The following is a 25,518-nucleotide window of genomic DNA, read 5'->3' as shown; positions in this document are numbered from 1 at the left end:
TTGAGCATTTTAAAACCAATAATTCAAATCCAATTAACTTCCCCCATCAGAGATTAAATTGCCTCCCATTTCCACTCTATTCACGAAAATAAATGAAAGCAGGCAGGACAAGAGCGTACACTTAAAGAACAGGAAATTGACTGATGCTACTTTGAAATAGGTAAACAGATTCATCCAAAGTTGAATCAACACAGCTACATTATATTCTCTAAGTGTAGCTAACGCATTAGCTGATAGTCTAGTAACTTTTCTGTTTATGGGGTATCACAGACACTGAAAATTAAGACTCTGTTCAGCTGAAAACATCTGCCAATGTACTGTGGGCCTAATGAGCCATTAGAAAACATGCCCTCGCCACCAAAAATGCAATTAGCGCATTCTATTATAAGCCCTTAATTATGGTAATTCTGTGATCTTAAACAAACGCACGGCATGCTGATTACTGTTCACCAGTTCAGTCGGCCTATCCAAAGACCAGCAGGTATAAACCAAGTCAGTCACTGGGACAATTTCACGGAAATGTTGAATATGCATTTGGTGCTAACAATTAACGCTGGGATGTTAATTTAGCTTACAATATTAGCATTTGGATGAGCTGAATCACAAGTTTAATGAGGATGCTTATGCTCCACACAGACAGACAGTTTCCAGCATCTACTTCATTGTTAATATGGTCTAAATGTGTGGCTTAATTTAATTTTTTCCTTTTTTTATTAAGGAATGCAAAGTCAAAGGCTGCTATCTAATTAGCCGTCTTTGACCTCCCACCTAGTTGATTGGCCTCAACACGATAGAAAACAGCAGATAAGAGGACCCCAGAAGACTCAGGGCTACTCATGAAAACAACCTTTGTGGTCCATTTAAGCTGTAGTGCCTTGGGGAGAGTGAAAAAGATTGGGCTATCTCCGTCTTCACACATACACGCACACACACATGCGCACACAGTCTGACCCCAACTCTGCAAGTTGCTTGTATAACCACATTACTGAGGCCAGCTGCTACTGCTGCAGCTTGCATGCACACAATTGGATTGAGGAATTTGTTCCCCCCCCCCGTTTTCTGTTTGCTTTGACCTCCCTCATCCTTTTCTACCCACAGAACAACCCAAAGTATGGCTTTGCGGCCACAGGCAGTGAAGTCGGTGACTGCTGGACTAAAAGTGTTATTTTTAAATTTACATGGAAAACATCTCACTCAGACAGCGATGAAGCCCATTCCTCATTCCAATTCTTCATTCCATCTTCACTTTGGAAGCATCTGAGTGTGTACCAAGTCAATCATGGTCTATATAGCCTATGGCTGGTGTGGACATTTGGGAAAGATGAACATTTGCCATTACAGCATAAACTGCATTGTCATTTCCCTCTTCTGCCCTAAACTAGATAGCCAATGTTTTTACTTTTTACACAATTATTTTTTGCACAGAGCCAGGAGGAATTTGTAGGTTGTTATTGGTGGCCCAAGGTCTGTAGAAGACTGGGGTAGCGTTGGATATGGGGGGAGGTCTGATTAATTTCAATTCTCAGCATGGCACCGTATGAGAAGATTGGCAGCATGGGCAGTGGCCTTTGCGGCTCATTTCTTCGCACTAACTGTTCCTTGTGTACTACAGTCTTGAATCCTACGGCAGAACCCAATTGATCGCTCCTGTGGAGGCAGCAGGAATTGGATAAAAGTATCCTGCCGGCATCCGTCCGGCGCCTGCTCTAGCAGGGAGAGATAATGGCTGAATCCAGGCCCTGGTCACAGCACACGGGAAGGGGGGGCAGAGAATAGCAGAAGCGTGGTCATTACCACAGCGGCAAATGTTCACTCGTGAGCCCGCTACTCTCTCCTCGTCATGTCTGCTTGCCAGGGTCACTAATCAATGGTCACACTCTGGAGTCACACCTCCTGATCACAGGTTAACACCGAGCTGAAGGATATATACTTGGATATAGATATATATATCAACTAATCTGGCTAAGCGAGACAGTGAAGCCATTTCACTGCAACAGATGTGCACAGTGCTGTTTTCTTACTCTCAGGGTGCCAACGGTCAAATAACATGACATACTGTATACCCAAATTTAAACGTCATCATTAAAAACGCGAGGCACCTTTTTGGTGAGGCAGTCATCAGAATCAGATGGCATACGTGTAGAGACGTGGAAGATGGCTTCTACGGTGGAGGTAGCATAGTAGGGAGCTGTTAGTCCTGTGCTGCCATTCCTCTGAAGGCCGCCCATAAAGCCGCAGTGTGTGGCCAGATCCACCTGAGGAACATATCATTTATTTTAATCATCATTCACGACCACAGAGGTCCACATCAGGAGGTGTATCTTTGTCACAAATATGAATGCATCTGTGTTGAGTGTAAGACTTTTAGGAAGCACCTCCCATCCGAGCCCAGAAACAAAGTCTTCATAAGGCTGGCTGCCGCCACTGTTTGACAGGATGGAGCACTTGTCTTCTTGGCCCTCGCCAATGTAGAACACAGCGATCTTGTGTGTCTCCCGACTACAGAACAACAAATAAAGAAGTTAGCATTAGAAGAGTAACAACTTGAAGTGACAATGAGGGCAAATTATGTTCTGTGTTTGTTTATTCAATGTTTACAAATGATTTATGCAATGGCACCAAATCGCTTCTTTAATTTTCAAAACTATTGTCAAGGTCTGATGCAAGTTTGAAAATAATGGTGTGAGAAAAAAATGCCAACACAATATAGTAGAAAGTATCACCTCTACCCAGTTACTCGTGTAGCCAAATGATTATAGTACAGTATCACTGACAAATGTATGAAGGGAAAATAAATTACATAAATGACAACAAATAATTACCATTGTCGAGAATCCAAGTTTTTTAATTCTCTTAGGAGTTTGGAGTTCTTTTTCAGCAAATGGAAACTTTTCCTAGTTGGACAAAAATAGTTCAAATAACTTAGTTCATATTCAGCTCTCCAATCACAAACAATGAACAGTGTTGAAATGGGTCTCATTTTAGGACAATGTGAACTCAAGTGTTAAATATTTTTGCATTTATGCTTTGCCTCTAAAAGGGGACAAAAATCTATTTTTGTCAAATTTGTTAAACAATGTCATGACTTCACTGTAGTATTGTATATGCAAAATGGATCCGTGGAAGAGACAGCTAACTTTTTTATAGATCATATTAATTATGTACTACTGACAAATCATAGCTGTTTTACCAAATATGACAAAAAATATTATTTAGGGTGGATTACAAATTCCCCTTTTAGCATTAAAGGAACCCTGACGTTTGCTCCATTATATTTGGTTGTTACTAACATATCTATGAGATTTGTTTTCCAAAAATAATTTCCAGTTTAATACATTTTGTAGAAACTTTGTTTTTACATACACCACCATTTTTGTTTACGTTGCAACACATTCAGTGAGCAAGTAGTGACGTAGAATGGCGGCTGGCTCTCTGACGAGCAATGTGAAATGGGTATAAAGAAAGTGAGGTAAGCCTCCGTAGCGTTCCTAAAGGGACAATCACAACTCTTGAATGCGTCTGGAGAATGCCGAGAGCACGGCGTGGGGGAGGGTAACTCTCCTGATCGCATGTTCTTTCTTTAGGAACGTTACGAGACTTACCTCGCTTTCTTTATATCCATTTCACATTGCTTGGCAGAGAGCCAGCCGCCATTCTACGTCACTACGCACTGAATGTGTTGCGACGTAAATAACAATGGCGGCGTATGTCCAAATAAAGTTTCTGCAAAATGTATTCAACTGGAAATGTTTTTTTTTTTTTTTATGAATCTCAGAGTTATGTTAGTAACAATCAAATAAATCATACAGAGCAAACCTGTCATTACAGTCAGGGTTCCTTTTAATGTAAGAGGCCACAGGTGCAAACAACAATCTCCCACAAGCTGTGTGCATGTTACGCCATCACTATTAAGAGGTGCAAGTTTTTAATTCGCGGGTGGCACTATAAAGACGTGGCAGCGCAAGGTAGACATTTGTGTAAACAGCTGGGCACATTCACCCTGTGGAGGGAAGATTAAGGCACACTGGTGCTTTTAAAAATGCTCTCTTAAGAGTCACAAGCAAACAGCTGAATTACTTGCAGGATATTAGGACGATGTGAATGCAAATATGATATGGACGGCCTAAGCCTTCAGTTAAATGTTTTTATTTTGCACTGGTTCTATAGAAACTGTAGAAGTTCCTTACTTTATACTTCAAACTTTCATGTAAGGATCAAGAGAATAATTGTCAAGTCAGAATATGTGGTAGCGTACCTTCGCTCCCAGGAGTTCATGCCAAGGTCATTGAGCAGTAGGCGACAATAATAAAAAGGTGCCTTGGGTTCCTGGTGGGACGGTTCTCTCTGACAGGAGGCCTGAAAGCTCACATCAGCATCCCACTTTCTCACTTGCTCCTCCTCCCGCTGAGTCTGTCGAAGAATGGCACCGAGGATGGCACTTTCTTGCTCAAGGTTCATGCCCAAGGGTGAAGCGGCCGGCTGATTTAGCTGAAGTTGCGATTTGGGGAGGCATTCTGGGCTGCTCAGGCCAAGGTCCTCCAAAAGTTTGTTAAGATAATCTACTTCCTCCGCGTCACAGGAGTCAGGGAGGGAATCAGAGACAGACAAATGATACTTGGACGGTCCTCTTGTTGGAGGACTGGACAGAGTTTTGCCTTGTGCGGCAGCAGCTGCAGTTGCAAACGTGTGATCGGCTGACTTAAAAACACCGATATCCTCGCAGTCTTCCTGGTTGGTTGAGAACAGAATTGTCCCATCCCACGAATATTTACCTGAAATGTCACGGACAATGATGCGCACCTGTGAGGATGGGTGCGGGGATTGTCCGACTGTGGGGCCCTCTGCGGGGATCTGCAGGTAGGACACTAGAGTGGTATCATTGAAAACAAAGAGCTGAAGATTGGGGCTTTTGAAGACCTCGGAGGACAGCTCGGATGACTCCACATAAGGGTTGTCATGATTTTCGCTCACTAGGCTATGGAGGAGGGCCGGGCCTCCGTTTAATGGATGATGGCCCAAATGATTCACCAGGTGTGTCATGACCATCCGTGCTGTCAGGGGTATCAGCTCCATGCTCCGACGTCGCTTTTCTGGCAAAGGAATGAGGGTGATATGATAAATATACAACACATGGACCTGAGATAATCACAAAAATACCTATGGGCGAATACTTAGCTAGGCTATCATTTATCATAAATGCAATGCTGAAGTTGCTAAGCCACTTTTCAAAAGCCTTACATTTTGTGTGTAGACATGCTATTATCTCTGTTACCTCATTTCACGCACAGCAAAATCTCAATTATGATTACTAATAAAAGTACTTTATTCATTTCTCATAATAGCTTAGCGAGCACGACTAAGTAGGTAGCGTCTAATCATATGAGACAACTTTGAAAAGCCCATTGAGTCTTCTTATAATGGACAAGTGTTTATACTGGCCGCGCGCTAATGAGAACCTCCATCTTCACAGGCTACTGAATGGGATCCTACTCAGTGAATTGCATTTGTGTAAATGCATGGGTTTTTACGCTCAAGTGAAAAGCATGCTGGGCTTCATTATGCGGTGATGTAGGAAAAACAAGAAGATGCACTCTTGCATTGTGACAGTGCTATCAATACCATCATCCCCCATCAAAGTGGAAAAAGCTCTTTAGAAAGCAGGCCAAGCTACATTAGAGATACGCTGGCCCTTTGATGTGACTTGATCAATATGAGGTGGGGGCATGAATATAACTAGGCCGGCACTCTTTGGTTTGCCCTTTTGATAGTGTTTTGTTATTTCCACTAAGACTCTGCAGCTGTGTGCCATGAAGAAAAGGTGAGCTGTAGATTCTGAGGCAGACGCGACAGTTGAAAATTCTCACATTGTTTCAGTGCAAATATTGCATGCATTTGGGCTCAAAGGGACTTTTTAGAAGTTGAGGACATGAGAGTGGGAGAGAGAGAGAGAGAGAGAGAGAGAGAGAGAGAGAGAGAGAGAGAGAGAGAGAGAGAGAGAGAGAGAGAGAGAGAGAGAGAGAGAGAGAGAGAGAGAGAGAGAGAGACCATGGCCTAATGGAATCACAATGTCAAAAAAAAAAAAGAAAAATGTGACATTTTTATCTAAACCCTGTAATGGGTCTTCTTGAGGATGAGCACTAATGTGAATGTTGCATTCCCTGATAGTTGATTTTCCTTTTTATATTTTTAATAGGATATTGACATTTAATAGAGCAGCTCCAAATGGATGGGCTACTTAGAATTAATTCTTTCAGTGAACTCCTTTTAAAATAATGTAGCAAACTATTACATTATGGCAATGCGCTGAAGAGGCCGCCAATAAAGTGCTTAAAGTAATAGGCTACTATTCGATTCATTCTTCATACAATTCGATAATGACCAAATATAAGTGAATGTCACTTACAATATTTAAGCAGAGAGCTCCGTAAAGGCTGAACTGAACAAAAGCAGGTTAAGTAGTTAGTAAGTTACTTGCTGGTTCATGAAGAAAACATTATAATTTTGAGAAGTGGGCAGTTTCATTAATGCTATTGCAATGGCAAAAATATGTTCCTATATAAATACCTTTATCCAGATGTGAAATCTGAAGAGGTTCGGCCTGGCCATGTACAAAGTTTAGTGATTACCAAGCCCCCACCCTCCCCCCAAAAATGTATGACTATATATTCTTGTTTTTCTGGTGTGTTATACAAATAAAATTTTTTTTTTTGAAGAACAAAGCTAGGGTTGGCCTCAACAGTATTGTACACACGTACATACAGAGTAATGTGAATGTGTGTGTGTGTGGGGGGGGGATTGGCTAAGTCGACCACAAACATTTGTCGATACAAAAAATTCTGTCTCAAAACTATAAATAATAATTTGAAAACCACATTTCCGACACAATTTGGCCACTTCTATGTTTGCCGCATGGACAATTGTTGGTGACGGATGGTCCTTCAACAACAGATGTTCAACTTCCACGGAGCAATACTTAAAAATTAAAAGATGGTCAAGGTTTGGGATCTAAAAAAAGACTAAAAGAAAGTTTTATGTAATTACTGCAAAGTGGCGCTGAAGAAGCTTGGAGAAGGAACGTGTATGAGTGACGATGAGCTGGCGGGCCAGTCAGCAGACACCAATTACTTGAGGAAATAACTCATCACTACTTTATGCTTACCATACCATAGGTTGCTTAATCAACACATCGCTAAGCGGCATGCCTCAGGTGGTAGAGTGGTTGTCTCCCAACCCAGATTATGTTGGTACAATCATCCCCTTGACCATGTCAAAGTGTCCTTGAGCAAGATACTGAACCCCCAGTTGTGTTGCTACATCATCAGAAGTGTTAAAGCGCTTTGAGTACCTCAAAGGTAGGAAAGGTCTTAACATGATGCCTCCATGAATTAGTAGGTTAGTGATGGCTTATTTGCATGTAATAGAGGTCCGACCCCCCCCCCCCCCCCAAAAAAGACCCCAGCAATTTTAATTATGATGTAAAAAATGGAAGTACAGTGTACTATAACTCTTTATCCTTTGTGTAATTTGACAGTCAATGTCATGTGTCTCCTATAACAATGGCCCCTGTAAATTTGACGTGAATGGCATGCTTCTTTACCCTCTGCTACGGTCAGCAAGCTGCGGAAGTCGGTAGCGGTCGTCTGGGAAGTTGGCGGCTCAAAACTCTTCACCTGTCCCAACATGAGATCGTAGTCAGCGGACAAGTCAGCCAGGCTAAGGAGGTAGTGGCTCTGTTGGGTGTAGAGGGTGGAGCCTGACACACAACAGTGCAGCACCTAAGGAGAAATAAGAAAAGGCATAACATTTGATTTTGTGTGCCTGGCTAAGTATACTCCTTTCAGCCAGTGAGGTGCTTTGATGGCAAAATTGTATCAGTGATGTGCAAAGACACTGTCTGATTAGATATGATAGTGTCTGGCAAAGATAGTGTGCAGTGACAATCCTACAGGCCTGTTTTAGGTTGATGTGATTCAGGGGCTTGTGAAGAGGAACAAGCACTCAGAGCGCAGCCCTCTGTCAAGGCATTTGACGCTTATGAAATTAATGAGTGAACCCGAACAGCTGTAATAAAGTATATTAATAGTTCAAATGAGGGAGGGTTTCAACCACATTCAATATTTCTAGGAATATGTTGTAATAAGGTCTTACATAATGCGCAGTAAATTAACCTCATGTGAACTGACAGACTTGGCATTAGATCAGGTTAATCATGTTGCCATGTTCAAATGAAACTAGTGCAAAACCAAGTGCAGCATATCTGTTCAAATGGGATACTATGACACAAACATTTTTTATTTTATTTTTACATTTACCATAATTTTCGGACTATTGAACACATCTGAATATAAAATATATCTAAAACAACATATTTCAAAAGGAAAAAAAAGTACCTTATAGGCTACACTATACACTGCAAGTGTTCACATTCGAACGAGGAATATTTATACACATATACACACACACACTTTTTTGCTTAAAGACAAGTTCTCTTACCATGCTAACAGTTTTGCCTGTCATAAGTTCATGACTTCGAAACCAAAAAGCAAAACGGGTCAGGGAGAGGAACATGGAAAGGCTCGTAAATAAAAACAAACACGTCTTCCCTGATGTCGTGATTTGTAGAAAAGTGGTTCCCCAGATGGCATGAATTATGTTATTAAAGCAAACGCCATTTCACAACACCCATGCCTCGGACACACTCTGTAAGCATCAGAGGTAATTGGCACATATCCAGGACATTTTTACTCGTTTTTGTGACGTCATGCGAGACACCAGGAAGCAGCAACAGCTTGTAAACGGCGAGTGATCGAGGTGCCGCCTGATGTGAGGACAAGCCCTCTTTGGGACACCCCTTCATTCTCGTGAACGCGCACAACCGAGGGCTAAGGAGTGGTACAAGGACTAAAGGGTACAGTTGTGATTGGCGGCATGAAGCTTGTTATGCCGTGAAATTTCATAAAAGGCCCATATATCATTGTTTTAAAAGCAAGGTTCGGAGTGTGTGGAAAAAAGTAGCGACTTATAGACTGGATATTACAGTCCTCACTATTAAAAATATGGATTTTTTTTTTGTCACTTATGTGTGAATTTGGTCACTAAAATGTAACAGCAACATCCTTTAAAGAATACACACCTATAATCATACACTTGCTGAAGAATCAATAACTGTAGCGGGAATTTTCCCAGACAAATGTACAAACCCACAATGAAAGCAATCTCCTGGAAGAGGAATACAACATATCCACTTACATCATGGCGATGGAAGAAGAGGAGAAAGATTCCAAGAAAAAAAGAGTGCTTTTATTGCTTGGAATCCATCTTTCCTGTATTGTGAGAACGTATCGATCTACATAACAGATGGCAGAGCATCCCTTGGCAGCACCAGATAAGGCGCACTGGGGCAGTCGATTACAGCCATCGGACAGGTTTACACTGTTTGATTTAATTAAGACTTTTTTTTGTTGCGTGTTTAACTTCCACCACAAACATGTACCCTCCACACACCTGTAATTTGTACTATGCCAGTGGACGTAAGGGGGTTGGATCATATGTCTAATATATGTAAATGAGGGGCCTGCTTGGTCACAGTAGAGCAACTTGGGGTAAAGCCATGTAAAGGCTAATCCCTTTCAGTGCATACATGCGCTCGCACTTGGTGGAAAGCAGGCTGGGCCCATCATCTGAAACAGTATTGTGTGTGGCAATGTAGACAGTATGTGGATGAATCTCCCAAGCAGACCTTTGAGTACATGGGGGAGGGATTGGCAGCTTGATGGTGAAAAGACCTGAACCAAACAGCTGCTACACCAAAGCCCCCAAAGAGCTTCCCTCTGTGGAGAGATGGAGAGACAGAAAGGGAGGGGGAAAACCCACGGCTGTGCTTGACAACTAAGTGACTACACTTTGCATAGCAACAGTTCTTGGAGGGTAACAGACAAATGAGCACACTGTAGTTAAGAGGGGCAACATATACATCTCACAACAATTTAGAAGAAAATTAGTTTGAATCATATGTTCGAGACAGCCCCGTTAACTTACCCTAACCCTGACCATGTCATTATCTTAACATAACCGTCCCCATAAAATCTATGTCGTACACAAATTTGCATATTTATCACTACAGTTAACCCTTACACAGAGGTTCAAATTTAAATTGATCCTCACAAAGACAGACGTACACCTAACACGCCCGCACAGAGGGGTGGTGCAGCTGGCTGCTGAGGCAGGAACGGAGAGCAGATGGAGAAGCTTGGGCTGAACACCAGTAAGCCAAAGAGATCTAGTGCAATGTTGCTTTTGCAATGGATCTGCATTCTATTAGGCATCACAAGCACACACTATGCCAAGATGAAAAGCATGACAATGACAACCATTTTTGTTGATATGTTTTGTGGTTGTTTGATTTCAAAAGAAAAAGCTTTTAAATTGAGATTTATAATTAAAGCAAGGTGAATAGCAGACAGACCACTACCTTGACATTGTGGTCAGTAATAGAATAAAAAGGAGACTCTTGTGGAATAATTAGTATGTAAATATGCATATTTCAGCCTGGATACTGCATTAATATTGTCACACCTTGCTTGATGTATCACTTCCAATGAAACCCGGAGGGGCCTTGTTGTTTGTCTTCTGATAGACAACCAATCACATCTAATTGTCTTTGCTTTTACAGCAGCTGCAGTCGCTCGCATATTAAGACATATTCCATTCAAATCAGCAGGACAAGCATTTATGGTCTGAGCTGATCAAATGGACAAAGGGTTCCGTTTGAATAATTGGACCATTTCTTATCAGCGCTGACATCCTTACAAAGATCTGCCGTTGACCGCATCTGCCCAGACAGGAGGGAATGAATAATACGTCATTCATTTAGGCCTGAAGCTCCTCAGGGTCACAGCAAAAATGAAGGATCAGAGGGATGAATACAAGTAAATTCCAGCTTTAATAGATTACATATATATAAAAATAAAAAAAACTACCTAAATGACTAAACGCTATACTGGCACCAGGATGACAGTGCTACCTACCCTGTAGATGTAGTCCAGGAGAGGGGCTTTGTGGGATTTGTGGTCTTCCAGCAGAGATGTGGTAATAGGCTCCAACAGCAGACTCAGAGGAACAGCCATGCACCAGTCCAATAGACACAGCAGGAGGGACACCACCAACTGAGGAAATTAGGAATATAGTTCATAAACGTAAACAATGAGATAAAATGCAATGACATCAACAAAAAATGGTTAAAGAAAAGAAAGTGAGGACAAATGAAACAAAAGGGGAAGAGAAGAAAAGAGAACAAATGTCATGAGTGAAAACATTCCTCCATCAATGCACCATTCCAACATTATAGATCAAGGTCCTTTAGATCTTAGTCATTTCCTTTCCAACATGTACCTTTTTGTCTGCTTCCACTGTTGAGTGCTCAGCGCTTGGCAACAAAAAGGCTGTTGTGGCCACAAATATCTGCAAAAGGACAAAGCATGGAGAAAAAAAAGACTCATTGCTAAGGAGAAAAGGAATCTGACAGTTCTTTTCTGGTTATAAGATATTCTAATGTCCTTCAGATGGCACACTTTCCAAATTCATCCATCTATTTTTAATGGCATTTACCCTGTTCAGGAAGCCTATGCCAGTTGACTACACCACCTGGACTAGGCAAGTCAATCTTATTTGTATAGTGCTAAGATAAAAATAAAATCATGATCATTATGACGACTACATTGTTTTTAAGTTTTTAGTTTTAAAGCATCTGTACTGAAAACTAAGCTGGAGAGCCAACATTTAATTTACATATGAAGTACATCTGTAAAACTAAATGAAAAAGATGATGATGAACAGGAAAGGAAAATGATAAAAACATGTTTTATCCAACAGTAAAACAAATGCAGAATAGTATACAGTATAATACACAGTGAACTACTAAAAATTTACCCTTTCGGAACAATTAATACACCTAGAAATGTAAACATTCTAATTTTTAAGTTCTGAAACCTACATATAGTGTTAACATAATTGCTGTTTGTAAATGTGCATAATCAAAATATGATGGAATTTATTGCTGCTTTGATCCGGTGGCTGCAAGGCTAGTTGGGAGTGGCTAAACTGCTAATGTGACGTGGGCATGCAGTGCAGCCACTGCTCATATTTTCATGCTTTCCACATCAACACTTAGGTGGTACTTGTTCAAATGGTTCAATAGGATTACTGTCTTGCCCATTTTTGAGGACATACCATGTGCAACGGCTTTATTTACACCACATCGCTTTGAAGATACTGCCCACATCTCTTGTCAAAATAGCTTCATCTTCGGAAGATAACGCCATATCATGGATGCTTATCGATGCACGTTTGGTCATTGTTTACTTCTTACTATTACTTTCTGTTAACTTCTTCAACTTGTAAACTAAAGTGAAGGAAAAGATTGAATCCGCAGGGCTTCAGACTGCACCTATATGGTGGCACTTTGCTCCTAAAATTTGAGACGAGTGTGAGTGATTGTTGCATTTACTCACGCCTGTGCAACCGGTATAAAATATATATATATATATTTTTTAAATGCTATTATTGAATATTTAATACTATACTTTACTTTGCAAGCCGATTTATGTTGTGTGTCCCTAAAATGTCAGGTTAGGGGCTAATGTGCTCCTAGTAGACAAAAAAAGTTAGTCTGGAGGCCTGCTTTGATTAGGTCACAAACATTTCCGCTGCATATGATCGGGTAAATATGCTCACAGCTGCTCATTATGATATCACGATTCTCAATCATATAAAACCACTTAGCCCTATGTATATTTATATTCCCCTTTGTAAGGTAATGTACCTGGAGGGGGTGGGAGGGGGGTGGGGGGGTGGGGGGGGTTGATGTATATGCTCCGCTAGCCGGTAACTTGCATATTCAGTAGTGGATGTGAATATTACCTCGATGATTTTCTTAGGCAGAGTCGGCTCCACATTTTGGAGAGACTCCCAGTGTGAGATGAGAAGCTGAAACACGTCACAGGCTACCTGAGCCACTGCTTTGTTTCCAAACTGCACGGAAAAAAAGAAAAACAGTTATAAATAATGGTAAGAAGAATGTGTTTGTTGTATATGTGTTCATTATACTGTATTTTTCTGACAGGAAGTCACACATTTTTCATAGTTTGGCTGGTCTTGCAGATTATACTGTGACTTATAAATTAGAGCTCAGGCAACCGAAATAAAAAAATAAAATAAAACGCAAGCTAGCTGGAGAGACTGCCCCTTAGTTTGTGCCGTCACAATTTTTAAAATCTTTATTCTCACCCGTGTCCTCTTTCTGTAGCAACTTGCGTCTTCCTTGGCTGACACTTCATCATTTTATGGTTTAACAAAAGGTGCTGCGGTACAACATATTGTAAGTGGAGCCTCACACGATGCAGACTCGCACAGTTCACATCGCAAGGAGTCCTTACACTAAATCAGCCAATGTGAGTGGCAAACTGTCGTCTTTTTGCGATGCCCTAAGGGGACATTGCTGTCACAATTAAAGCCAAGTTTGGCCATACAAATGTACTAAAAAAAAGACCATGTTCTGTTCAGGCTTCTAAAATTTTCCACATTTTGGTAACTAATCAGCATAAATTTATTTCCACTTTTACCCATGCTTCATCAACCCCCCCGACTCCTCAGATACAAGAATAGTGACCACTTCTGCCCAAATGTGAATTTCTTCAGTTATTTGAAATTCTGTGTTCAGAAATAGAATTTTCCATTTCTTCCAGCTGAATGCCTCTCAACATGTAACAAGGGTAGACAATGCAATGAGTGCAGAAATGGCCAAACACAAAAAGAGGCCCTGAGAGTTCAGCACCTGCTTTTAGAAAAGAGACTGTCAGTGCCACTCTTCAACCCCCTCCCCCTCTACAACACACTCTACCCAGCCTATACCCTCTATTTTGGTGCTGTCGGAGTCTGTGTGTCAAGTTGTACAGGGGAGTGATTACTGCTCCATTAGAGATGGAAAGGGGGGGTTGCTCTAGCAGGAAGCTGGGAGATGTAGCTGCTTAAATTGGCCAACATCTACAGAGACAGAGAGCAGTCTCAAAATTACGCCACCACACAAGTCCCTCTCCATGAAGAAAAAAAAAACCTCAACTGGTTTTCTGGATCTCTTCATGGAAATAGAGGACTGCTACAAAAATAACCACAAGTGAAATTAGTAGACTGATTACTTTTCACAGACAGTCAACATTATTTGTGTAAAAGCTAAGCAATGTGCAATGTACAATGTGTACTCTTTATTTACAGATACAGTAGCCATTAGTGATTTATTCTAGTGCAGAAATACATGACATTTCTGTCATAATAGTCACCAAATATCAGTATACAGTATGTAGATGAAGTATAGAAACACTTTTAATTTAAGTTTGTCAAACAATCAGGTGTTCAGACAGAACCCCAGCATACAATGACATTCTGGACAATGCTATACTTTAAACATTGTTGTTTAAATTGTTTAAGTAAGTAGGCCTTCTGTTACAATGTGACTGCGCCGCTGTGCACAAATCATGGTCCATAAAGGCACAGTTGGATACATTTGTTGTGGAAGAGTTGAAAACCATAACCTCGAACCTACCAAATACTTTTTGTGATGAGCTACAACAGAGATAGTGAGCTAGGACCCCTCGATCCAGCATCAGTTACACCTGACCTCCACAGAATGAACGACATACAGAAACTGCAAAATAAAAGCCTATGCTGAAGAGCGGTTATAGTCATACTTACAAAGGGAGCATAGACTACCTGCACACTTTCTATTTTCAGTTCCAGTACTTGTGGAACTGAAGCTTTACTTTATAGACACACATAAGTCGGCTACTGACCTTAAGTGTTACTCCCAGGACGTTGATGGAGTCTTTCACCTGATCATGGATATTTGCTTGCATAAGTTCCTCGCAAACCCACAGTCCCAGGCTGCATACAGCAATACACCTTGAGTGCAAAAAATATATAGTATAAAAATAAAAAACAACATTCTATTCAGAAAGAATGGCTTTAAACAAACATCACAGCTAACACATTAAGATTGCCATCATTCTATTTTTGATTTCACACACGTTGCCTCATATGGTATCAAACTCAAACACAGCATTTCATCTAAGTAATGACATACCTGGCCCCTTCACAGTGTTCCTTTGTTGCAGCCTCAAGCAGGATATTGACAAGATAATCCTGAAGTGTAAAGACACACATTATCAGATTATAGTCTAGTCCTTCCGCTCACACAGACTCCATAGGTTACAATGTGCATCGTGGGATTGAAGTCACCCGTGGTTTTAAAGCCTTTACGGTAATGAAAAATACTAAAAATAATTTCCCCTGGAGGATTCACCAACTGAGTGATTTACCTTGATATCCTCATTTCCTATAAGAACGTCATCAGAGCCAGCTACACTCCTTAGAACTGGAATGTGGACGTAAAGGTTTGGAAAACACACTAACGAGCCAAGAATTGTTTGAGCCTCCATCCTTGGAGCCTAGCACAGGGAAAAAATATATTAATCATATCTATCGAAATGATTTTCTAAGTTAAATACCTAGTTTTATGTAAATACCAGTAAATAAAGTGCAATTTACAAGTTGGATATAAATACAATATGATGTAATTTGACAAATAATTCTCTTTCAACCAACCAGTGCACTTCAGAGTGGGAACCCAACAAAAGTTTCAGTACTTGTTTGGGACCCTTTCCAAATTTCGACATGAAAAAAGTTGTGTCAACTGTTCTGCTTGGTGTAAAGAGTGTTGCAGAAGGATGCTGAAATTTGGGTGTACCTCTGAAGAGTCACAACTGAGGACGCGGGCAGCAGCAGTGATGAAATCGCCGACCAGCATTGTGAAGCCCGGCAGGCCGAGGAAGAAGAATCTTGGAGAGCAGGAACGGATAATCGTGTTCAAAGTATCCTGTGACAAAAATACATACAACTTTTAATATGATATCTGCAGTAGTGGGTAGCAACAATGAATTAATGGCAGTACAAACTCAATTTCAAATAAGTTGACACATTGTGTGTTTGCAAGTGAGACTTTAATACTATACTTACAGGAAGTATTTAACCGGACGCACATAGGAGTGTTGTGCGGAAAAAACGCCTTTATTGATCGTTTTTGTCCATCAAAGGGGACGCCATTTTGCCACTTGCTGCCACTCAAAATGACATCACAGTTGGTCAAGGCTCAGCTTGCAAATGTTACATGACCAAACTTAGAAAAAAGGTGAGACATGATGGTCATTACCTGAGCTCTTAAATCAATTCAAGTCAAATTTATTTTTCAGTTGACAGCAAGTAGCAAAATTGCTGCCCCACGAGATGAGTAAAAACTGGTGACTAATCTGACTAATTCATATTCCACAAATGCAATACACGTATTAATCAGAATGCCACGTTTAGACAAGTTCGGGTCTAGTGGGTGTCCATAGAACATATTATTGTAAATAATTTTTTTGACTTGACTTCCCCTTTAAAATTGCACAAAATTAATAGCAATGTTCTGTTATCTATTTCCATTTGTTTATAAAATATTTTGTGTGGAGTACACAATAAAATGTCTTAAAATAAAAAAAATTACAAAATCAAAAACAAATATACAGTGGGCAGAAAAAGTCTAGATCAAAAAATATGGTTGTAAAACTTCATTTCAAGCAATGGAAAGTGCAATCAATGAAATTGAACAGTGCTTCAATCAATTTACCTAAAGTTATAGGAACACGTTTATCATCTTGTTCTAAAGCAGGCTTCCCTAATCTTGGTTCTCGAGGGCCAGAGTCCTGCAGGTTTTAGATGTTTCTGTCCTCCAACACACCCGCAACATATAATCAGCTCATCAGCAAACTCTGCAGAAGCCTGATAATAATCCTGATATGTAGAATCAGGCGTGGCGGAAGACAGAAACATTTAAAACCTGCAGGACTCTGGCCCTCGAAGACTGGGATTGGTGAAGAATGTTCAAAAGGCACCGTTTTATCCAACTGTGGTGTTTCAGTCTGAACACTGGGGGACAATGCATAAAAATATGACTTGTAAAGTACTAGAAGAAATGAGAAAGAATTCAGAAAACACAAAGAAGAAATCTGGCATCACGATGAAAGGAAAGTGCAGATCTGTGTGCTGAGTTGTAAATAAAGTGAATAAAAAAGAAATGCAAGGCTGATTCTTGAGAATACTATCCATACCAAACCTGAATGTCAGGTACAGGTAGCCCAGAAAGTCTACTGTCAAACTCTTTGTGGTGATTGATGCAACAAAGCTAGCTGCTAGCGCGAATGTGCTCATGACGCACTTGCCAATCTAGCCAGTGATCGGCCAATCTAGCCAGTGATCGGCAAACTAGTTATCTTCCTGCTGAATTCACAAAGTCAACTTTTTTTATGTTCTGTTTTTATTTACGCTGTACTCAACAACACAACTTCACTGGAATTTGTATAACACGAGAGCAGAGTTACAGTTAAAAACAAAACAAAAAGGAGGACCAAAAAGTTTTGTAAATGGACCACAATGTCCGAGATATGGTGGGGAGAAAGCTTCCCCCCCTTCTCCCAACAGGTAGGCTAAGCATTTTAAGTGTGGCAAGGAGAGTAAGGCACTCGACGGGATACTAAGTCAGCCACAGAAAAAGACAAAACAAAACAAAAAAACAATAGTGGCAAAGAAAGACAGCAGAAAAAGAGAGGCGGAAGATGGATTGCCAAAGAGGAAAATACGGAAACAAAAGATTATGACCTATGTGAATCATATTTATGTACACAGATAGGAAAACCAGTAATTAAAGCTGTGGACATAGCATTTTGTTGAGCTACAGGCGGCTCAGTGGCAGATGGGTATTCTTTCAACATTGGGATATGCTAAGTAGGTTGCATAAACTGCTCAAGGATGTGCAGTGTAAAAAGCACCTGGAACAAGGTTGAAAAGGCAACAGGACAATATTATAAAGCAGTAGAAGACTTGTTGTGAGTGTATCTTAGAATACAATAGTGATTGTGGTCAATGCAGAAAAACACATGCACTATACGTATGAGTATGCACTGTGTCCGCTCGCTCTCTCTTATCTTCCACTCACTCATGCATGTGTGTGTGTACAAAGGCAAGGTCCAGCCTGAAAACACCTGTCTTCTTGGCTATAAAACTGTGCAAATCCCACAGTTCAAACATCAGGCTGTTTCTCTCTAAAGCAACAGGGCAACTCAGCAAACACGAAAATATACTATTTTTCCCCAGTCTCTCGTCTTACCGTGCCATTTTTCTATCTTCAACCATAACTGAAAGCTTTGACAAACAGAAAGTACAGCTGAGCTGAAAAGAACTGGAATAAACACAAAAGGTCATATGCAGGAAGTGGATCCAAAAGGACGCACTGCCTGCAGAAAATTGGTGGGGAGAGCTTGAGGGTCCATTTTACCCTCATTTTGTTGGTAATTGACCTCTGAAACATAATGTGCAGTGCAGTCAGAGGTAATTAGTGAGCAACAAACTGTTGCTTGATTGCCTGAAATTAGTATTTTAAAGGAAGACACAAATGGAGAACGCAAAGTGTTTTCTGGTGCCTAAATTTAAGCAGTGTATAGAAATGAGAATTGAGGCTTGTGTGGCTCTACGTTGGCAGATGGAATGGTCCCACCTAGCAACAGAAGAAGCATTAATGTACCTCTGAATAGAGCCACCTCAGACCTTTTCATTTGACCTCATTTCAAACAGAGCATACCCTGTCCACCTGCCTGCCTCTGGGGTGACAGAGTGCACTCTGCCATTATGTTACCCGTAAAACACAATTATTTGTCTCCGGTCTAATACCCTAAACATGGATATTTCCGTGTTTCAATAAAAAAGTTAATTAATAGGGCTCTGTACGAATCGGTGGTGACTCAAATTATGTAGTGGATTGGCCGTTGTAAACGAACACGATTCATAATTTTCCCATTTGAGTCAATGTGTCAATGCATATTGTCAGAGATAAACGTTTGAATGGGATCTGGCATCTCTTTTTATGTGGGAATTGCAGATGTGCTGTGTGTGAGACACCATCCTAGCAACGGTAATAATTGGCTGCTTAAACGTGTAGTTGTTGGCCTCTCACACAACACTGGTCACTGGCCGCCTCTCACATCTTCTAAGCATAGATGAGCATTAGAGAGCGTAATAGCTTAACATTAGCAAGCTTAGCATTTGCGAGTGTACTACCTTAGCATTAGCAAGGAAGAATGGCTAAACAGCTAGTACACACGACGCAGATGGATTTTTCAAATGGGAAAAAAACTTACACGGCGTGGGGTCCTGGTGCTTAAAAGTTATTTAAGTTATTTCCGTGGGGTTGGTAGACTGCGTCAACGGCCAGTGTAGGCTTTGACAAAATATGTTTGAATGAGATAAGCTATTTAAGTGCACTCCAAAAACCCATTTATTATTTTGATCAAACTGGATTTTTTATATGTTGAATTATGAATTTTTTTTCGGGAAAAGTACAAAAAGTATGCGATTCCTGTTTGTTCGGGACTCGGTCAATGACGTGAACGAGAATATTGAACGACGTGAACGAGTACTAATAATGTGAACGAGTACAAATGACTACGTTTAGATGCAGTCAATATTCGAGTTAAGGTCAGAATTCTGGTTTCTGAAACACTCGAGATAACCCGTTTACATGCATGGCAGACAGAGTTACTCCCGTATACATGGTCATTGTGCTCGATTGGAATACTCCGTTCGCAAGTCATTACACAAATAGACATAATTTCTGCTTTTAGCTTTTTACGTTCAATAAAAAACATTATAATATTGTCACTCACCTCTCTCCAAAAGTATGGTTCTTTGCCTGTGTTGTCATGTTTGTTTACATCTGCTTGAGAAATTTCCGTCAAGTTGCGCGGAAGAAGCACGGACTTATACAGGCTACATGTATATATGTGTGTATAGATACAAACTGTGGCATTGTCACCGTAGAGACAGAAAATAACGTGAAAATGGAACGACGTGGCACATAAAAGTCGGTCTGTACTACAAATACCAAGATTCCATGCGAATACAAATAAGTGAAGAAAAAAAGAAGACCAAGAAGAAAGCAATGTTCAGGTTTTAAAAGGGTTATTTCCTACATGTAAACGTAGTCAAGATCAGACACTATTAATCAACTAATGATAAAAATGAATAGAAATGCCCCATGCGATTTGGGAGAAAGCTTCTCTTAAAAAGATGTACCTGGACCAAGTAGGGGAGCGGTTACTTTGACTTAATATGCTACAGAGCAGAAAGCTGACCTCTTGGATGGATTACTGCTGTCATGGCATGTCATGTCTTTATGAGAGCAGAGTAGGACAAACTATAAGGACAATGGCCATGACCTTGTCCCTCTTGTCAGTTAGAAGAACAATCCCTCCAAGGGAACTCTCATTTTGCTCGACGCTTAACTGAATTTAATGGTGATGACTTACACTGGGATTCCCCTCAATTGTCTACAAAGCATGGGTGTTTTACAACAGAATACATCTTTATCTGTGCAAGAGCTACAATATGATATATAAAAGATATCTTAAATTATGTAAATACAACAGCAAAACATTAAGTAATTTTAGACCGACATTTAAAAGCCATCTTTAACTAATTCACAGAGTAGATGACTAGGTATAGATAATTTATATACACATCAAAATATATGCTTTTTCCTCTTTTTGGGTGGGGTAGGGTGGCTTAGAGGAGGAGTGAGGGGAGGAGGGGTCGAGTAAGAGCCACTTTCTTATGTTAAGCAGGCGTGCGGCTGTCCTCTATTGTGTGGTGTGAGGACTCTTTTCTCTGGCCAATTTGAGCATGCCTCAGTGGCCAGACTGGCTCTGGCCCCCTGACGCATTATACAGAGCTGTAACAAAAGCGAGAGAATGTTGCCTTGTTCCTCAGTGTGCCCCCCTCATTGCTCCACTCTACACTATGATCCCCTGGCTGTCCTCCCGCTCCTTCACAGACACGCACACACACGCATACATACACACGTACACACAAGGGCCAGCCCACTCTGGGCCTCCGGCCGACTTGTCAGTCTAACGGAGCGCGACAGACGTCAATCCTTAATTAATCACGAATACGCGGCAGGGGCTCAAAACATTATTGAACGATATTGAAAACATTCTAATAAGCTTGTCGCACTGCCAAGGTGCAATAGAAACCCAGCACGAAGGGCAACTGCACACGCACACACATACTTGTATCCAAAATACCCTCTATCCCCACTTTTATCCCGTTCTTTGTTTTGGGGTGGATGAATGGAAGCGAAGGGGGGAGGCTTCATTCATCTCTACTCTGCATCGTCTGGAAGGAGTGGAGCTAGGCCAGATTTAAATATGATGATGGGTGTGACTAAAGGAAGACCGGAAGATGCCAAAACACAGCAGAATTCTTTAACACAGCTGGTTGGCAGGCAATTACTTAACATAACAACAAAAGAGAAGACACTGTGCTACTGCCTATACGGTGTATCTGCATCCTCACCAAGTTCATCTTCAGTATACAATGTGGAACAAGAGTACTAGGACACCTGTCTGTAACGCTTACATGAGCTGAAATAAACAATATAGTCCCACCACTTTACAGCTTTAATTGGCCACACTTGCAAGGGTGTGATTGTGTCTGTGGAAATGTGTGATGTCAGAAACCGATGCTGGATAAAAAAGACAGTCAGTACTTTCATGCTACACAGAAAAAAATATAAATGTATCACTTTGTTTTTTATGCCATTTTCCATGAGCCCTATTTTTTTCAGATATTATTATTTTTTTTGCCATTGAAAGCATCTCGTTTGTCAAGATAATCCATTCATCTCACAAATGCATAATTATTACATTATCTTAGGGCTGCCCACAATAAAACGCTGCTCTACTATATATTTACCACGCAGCTCAACCTCATAGATGTCACAATGTTTCAAATAGGGAAATAGGGTACAGTTGCCGCCAGAGCTGTCGCCTGTGAACGTGAATAACATTCTCATTTCTCTATAAAAAGTAGTCCCCAAAGGTGATTCAGAGATTTGGAACTGGCCTCACAAGCAAAGATGTGTAACCACACACCAGTGCAGCCCACATCCAGCAACTTCACCTCTAATTGACTGAGACCAATCACCTTGAAATCTGCTGCAACAATCAGTTAGAATAAGAATTTCTGCACAAATTGTCAGAAACGTCTCAGTTGTTATGGCATATTATGGATAATGAATCTCGCATAAGGAAACTCATTCGACGTCTTGTGCATTGACTTGCGTTGTATGTGTAGTTTGGAAAGTTTTAGGACCTGGGGGAAGATCGCAGGGGTTTTTAGGACCAAGGAGATGGCTTTAAAAAGTGACTAGGAAGTGGCATTGTATCTCTATTCTGCAATTCATGATTACCTTACGTGTGCGTTGGCTCCAGACACAAGGGATGCCAAATATTTGTGCACGAGTGATTTGTGAGGCAGTGGAAGGTTCTAAAACCTTCCTCTACATATGTTTGTTTGATAGTGTTTGTTGCAGTTGTTAAATAAAGTTGTTTAAAAAAAAAACTGCGTCTTTTAGATTTTGTATTTATCTTCTATGGTTTTCCGTTATGCTCCGTTGTGATGTACTCACCCTAATTGTCTGTTTACATTAATTTCTGGACTATAAGGCGCACCTGACTATAAGCTGTTCTAGCTAAATTTTGGGAATACTCGAGTTTGTTAAACTTTTAAGCCACATCCGACTGTAAACCTGTTTTAATGTTACCGCAACCAGATTCCCACTACTTTCTTTTCCATAATTGTCTCGCTCTCATTCTGTCTCTCCTACTGTATTTGGGCTCACTTGGTATGTTTTGCTCTGCCTGATGCTCTTGCGCTTCCTTAATAGTGCGCCCCCTTGTGACCTGATGGATAAGCCGCACCTTTGTATTAGCCGCAGGGTCGAATGCAAGTGAAAAAGTAGCGGCTTATAGTCCAGAAATTACTGTACATGTATTTCTTTATTACTATTTAAAAAAAAGAAAGAAAAAAATATCTTGTGACATTACGCAAGTTCCTTCTGATTGAGCAGCATTTGGCTAACTACTGCTGCCAGAGGCTTGGCATACTTGTAGAAAATTTGCTTAAAAACACACGCATGCATTTTAGTGTGGATGCGGGTTTTTTAAACAAACGAGGCAATGTGGATGAAAATGTTTCCTACACTGAGAGGGGGGAAAAATTCGGTGACTGTAGTGGCCTTTTATCAAGTGCAGGCTAAGGAACACTTGTGCAATGATCATCACACAGATTTAGACACATTTGTGAACAATGCCTGAGAGAAACAAGGCCTTCCGTCTATTAGTCTTAAATCTTGAAGTTCAGCTAATGATGAAAAATGGGGGCAGAAATAAACGATTTAGCATTTATGTTTTTGTTATCGAAGATGCTTATCCAAACTACGACCAATCCAAATCACATAATCAAAAAAAAAGAAGAAAAAAAAAGAGTAATTGTTAATTTGACATTTTTGGCAAATGTAAAACAATGTTTTTCTGAAATTACACAAAATGATCATTTGGGGTTTAATCATGCAGTCAAGCGCTTAAATGAAATGAAATGAAATGCTGATGCAGCAGCACTACCTGCTGGTCATACCTGATCATTGCTAGTAAAACCTTTGTGCATGATGTGGTAGAGGTGCACCAGGAAGTCAGTGTTTGGGAGGACATCCTGGTGTCTGGTCATCATCTCACAGATCAGCTTATAGGCCTGCAGTTTGCCTGCTTTGTATTCTGCTGGTAACATGGTGGCCTGCGTGAGAGATGGAGAAGCACACACTTTGTGAAAAAGATGCATCCGTCAAATCACTCTCGCTGTTCAAGAGAGAATTCCACCATTTTTTCATTTTAAATGTACCATTGTTTAATCCATTCTTTGTTAGTATAACAAATTAAAAGACAACAAAAAGGTTAAATTGTACAATTAACAACTTAGCAAATAAAGACACAGTCTCCCCAAACTATTGAAATCAATTTTAAGAGCTCGCTGTATTCAATCATTTGCCTATACCAAAATTTCAATGATTACACATGGACAAAATTGTTGGCGACCAATAGTCACAAATAGAAATTTGCTGAACTACTAAAATTCAGTCATGTCTTTTTTGTGATCAAACAGAATTATTTGTGGCCTTGAAAAAAAGTTTGTTAGCCATAACTCTTCAAAACACTCCAGAATAGTTCAACAATTTGTTCGTCATGATTTTGGGGTGTTTTTATGAGTGTTTACTGGGTTTTTGTCTTACTGAAGAATGCATGACCTGTGACTGAACAGCACATTTTGCTCCAGAATGTCATACTCTTGAGATTTCCTGCGCTACATGCAACAAAACAGTAGTAAGCCTCCTCAATGTTTCATAAAAGATACAGTGCTGTTCCTTGTATGCACTTCAAGATGATGTGACCTGGCAAAAAGCTCCAGTTTTGTCTCATCTGTCCAAGGACATTCTCATTCATATTCATTACTCAACATTTTTAAGAACTATTGTATTAGACAGCATTCAATTGTGCTGCTAGTGAATCTGTTTAGTAAGCTCAAAACAGAATGGTACACATTTTTCACATTATGCTTCAACGTTCAATGCTGTTGTTAGAGGTTACGAGTGGTTGGTACCCTGAAGAGCCAGGAGGCGAGCATACGGAGGGGTGGAATGAATGCAGGCTGGGGAGGAGAAGACTGGTTGTCCACACTGATACCAAGGTTATCTCGAATCTGGAAGCACAGATTTAACAGCGAGCAGTCAACAAATGAGAGTCATTTTAGAGAAAATGCTGCGTGGTGAAGTTGAGTATTTCTAAAGATTTGAAAGTTTAATTGGTTTTCCACTTTACCTTTGCAAGTTTTTGCCACAGTTCATAGAGATAAGAAAACACTTTGGCATGGATTTTGGGGCCTCTGATGTTGTTGACATCTCCAAGGATACCCAAAATCCTCCTCCATAGGACAAAGGCTGAATCAGCATGCCATCCTGTCAGGGTCCCACCTGCAATTATGCTGACATCATCCGTCAGACACTCGCTGCTGTCTGCATGGTCGAAAAAGAGAACAAAAGCATCAAAGTTTGTATGTGATGATGTTGTTCATTTTGGCAGCAACTGTATTATTGCTGTGACTGTCACAGAATGAGTCAAAATGTTATTCAATGAGACATAGGATTTAATCAATAAGTGCTGAAAATCAATTTATTATGTAGTATGTTTTTACACATTTGTAATTTGAGGATTATCATGCCATCACGGGTTGATTAAATCCTTGCCCACTGAAGTACTGGGTTATAAAAATCATTTTGGAAAATATACATGGTCACATGCAACAGCCAAATGAGTTCCTCTGGATTTGTAGGAAAACAGCGCCACTTAGTGGGCAAAGAGCGGTGAGAAAGGGAGATGGATTAGATGATGGGAAACAGAAAATTGTCAGAGAAAGTTGCAGTAATTGATGCAGAATGTTTTTCACCAGTCATTTATAGAACGATCAACAGTTTAAATCCAATGAAGCAAC

At 40.4% G+C, this 25,518-nt stretch overlaps 1 protein-coding gene across 6 annotated transcripts in view; it reads right to left on the bottom strand.

Moving 5' to 3' along the window:
- Positions 1-25,518, bottom strand: part of ralgapa2 (Ral GTPase activating protein catalytic subunit alpha 2) — a 103,398-nt gene that overhangs the window by 38,493 nt on the left and 39,387 nt on the right. For all 6 annotated transcript variants that reach the window (XM_086094427.1, XM_086094423.1, XM_086094420.1 and 3 more), the window contains 15 exons: positions 24,849-25,042; positions 24,631-24,729; positions 23,614-23,769; positions 15,797-15,925; positions 15,369-15,497; positions 15,134-15,192; positions 14,844-14,952; positions 12,919-13,029; positions 11,392-11,460; positions 11,028-11,165; positions 7,598-7,775; positions 4,256-5,090; positions 2,823-2,894; positions 2,376-2,499; positions 2,100-2,255 (listed from right to left, as the gene is read on the bottom strand). In XM_086094427.1, the coding sequence (XP_085950553.1) occupies positions 2,100-2,255; positions 2,376-2,499; positions 2,823-2,894; positions 4,256-5,090; positions 7,598-7,775; positions 11,028-11,165; positions 11,392-11,460; positions 12,919-13,029; positions 14,844-14,952; positions 15,134-15,192; positions 15,369-15,497; positions 15,797-15,925; positions 23,614-23,769; positions 24,631-24,729; positions 24,849-25,042 (2,558 nt within the window). The remainder of the gene's footprint in view (positions 1-2,099; positions 2,256-2,375; positions 2,500-2,822; positions 2,895-4,255; positions 5,091-7,597; positions 7,776-11,027; positions 11,166-11,391; positions 11,461-12,918; positions 13,030-14,843; positions 14,953-15,133; positions 15,193-15,368; positions 15,498-15,796; positions 15,926-23,613; positions 23,770-24,630; positions 24,730-24,848; positions 25,043-25,518) is intronic.

The sequence above is a fragment of the Leptonotus elevatus genome, chromosome 14 (assembly GCF_054856555.1).
Source record: "Leptonotus elevatus isolate MCC_2025b chromosome 14, RoL_Lele_1.0, whole genome shotgun sequence".
NCBI classification, from domain to species: Eukaryota; Metazoa; Chordata; class Actinopteri; order Syngnathiformes; family Syngnathidae; genus Leptonotus; species Leptonotus elevatus.
This window is presented reverse-complemented; position numbering and strand designations above follow the sequence as displayed.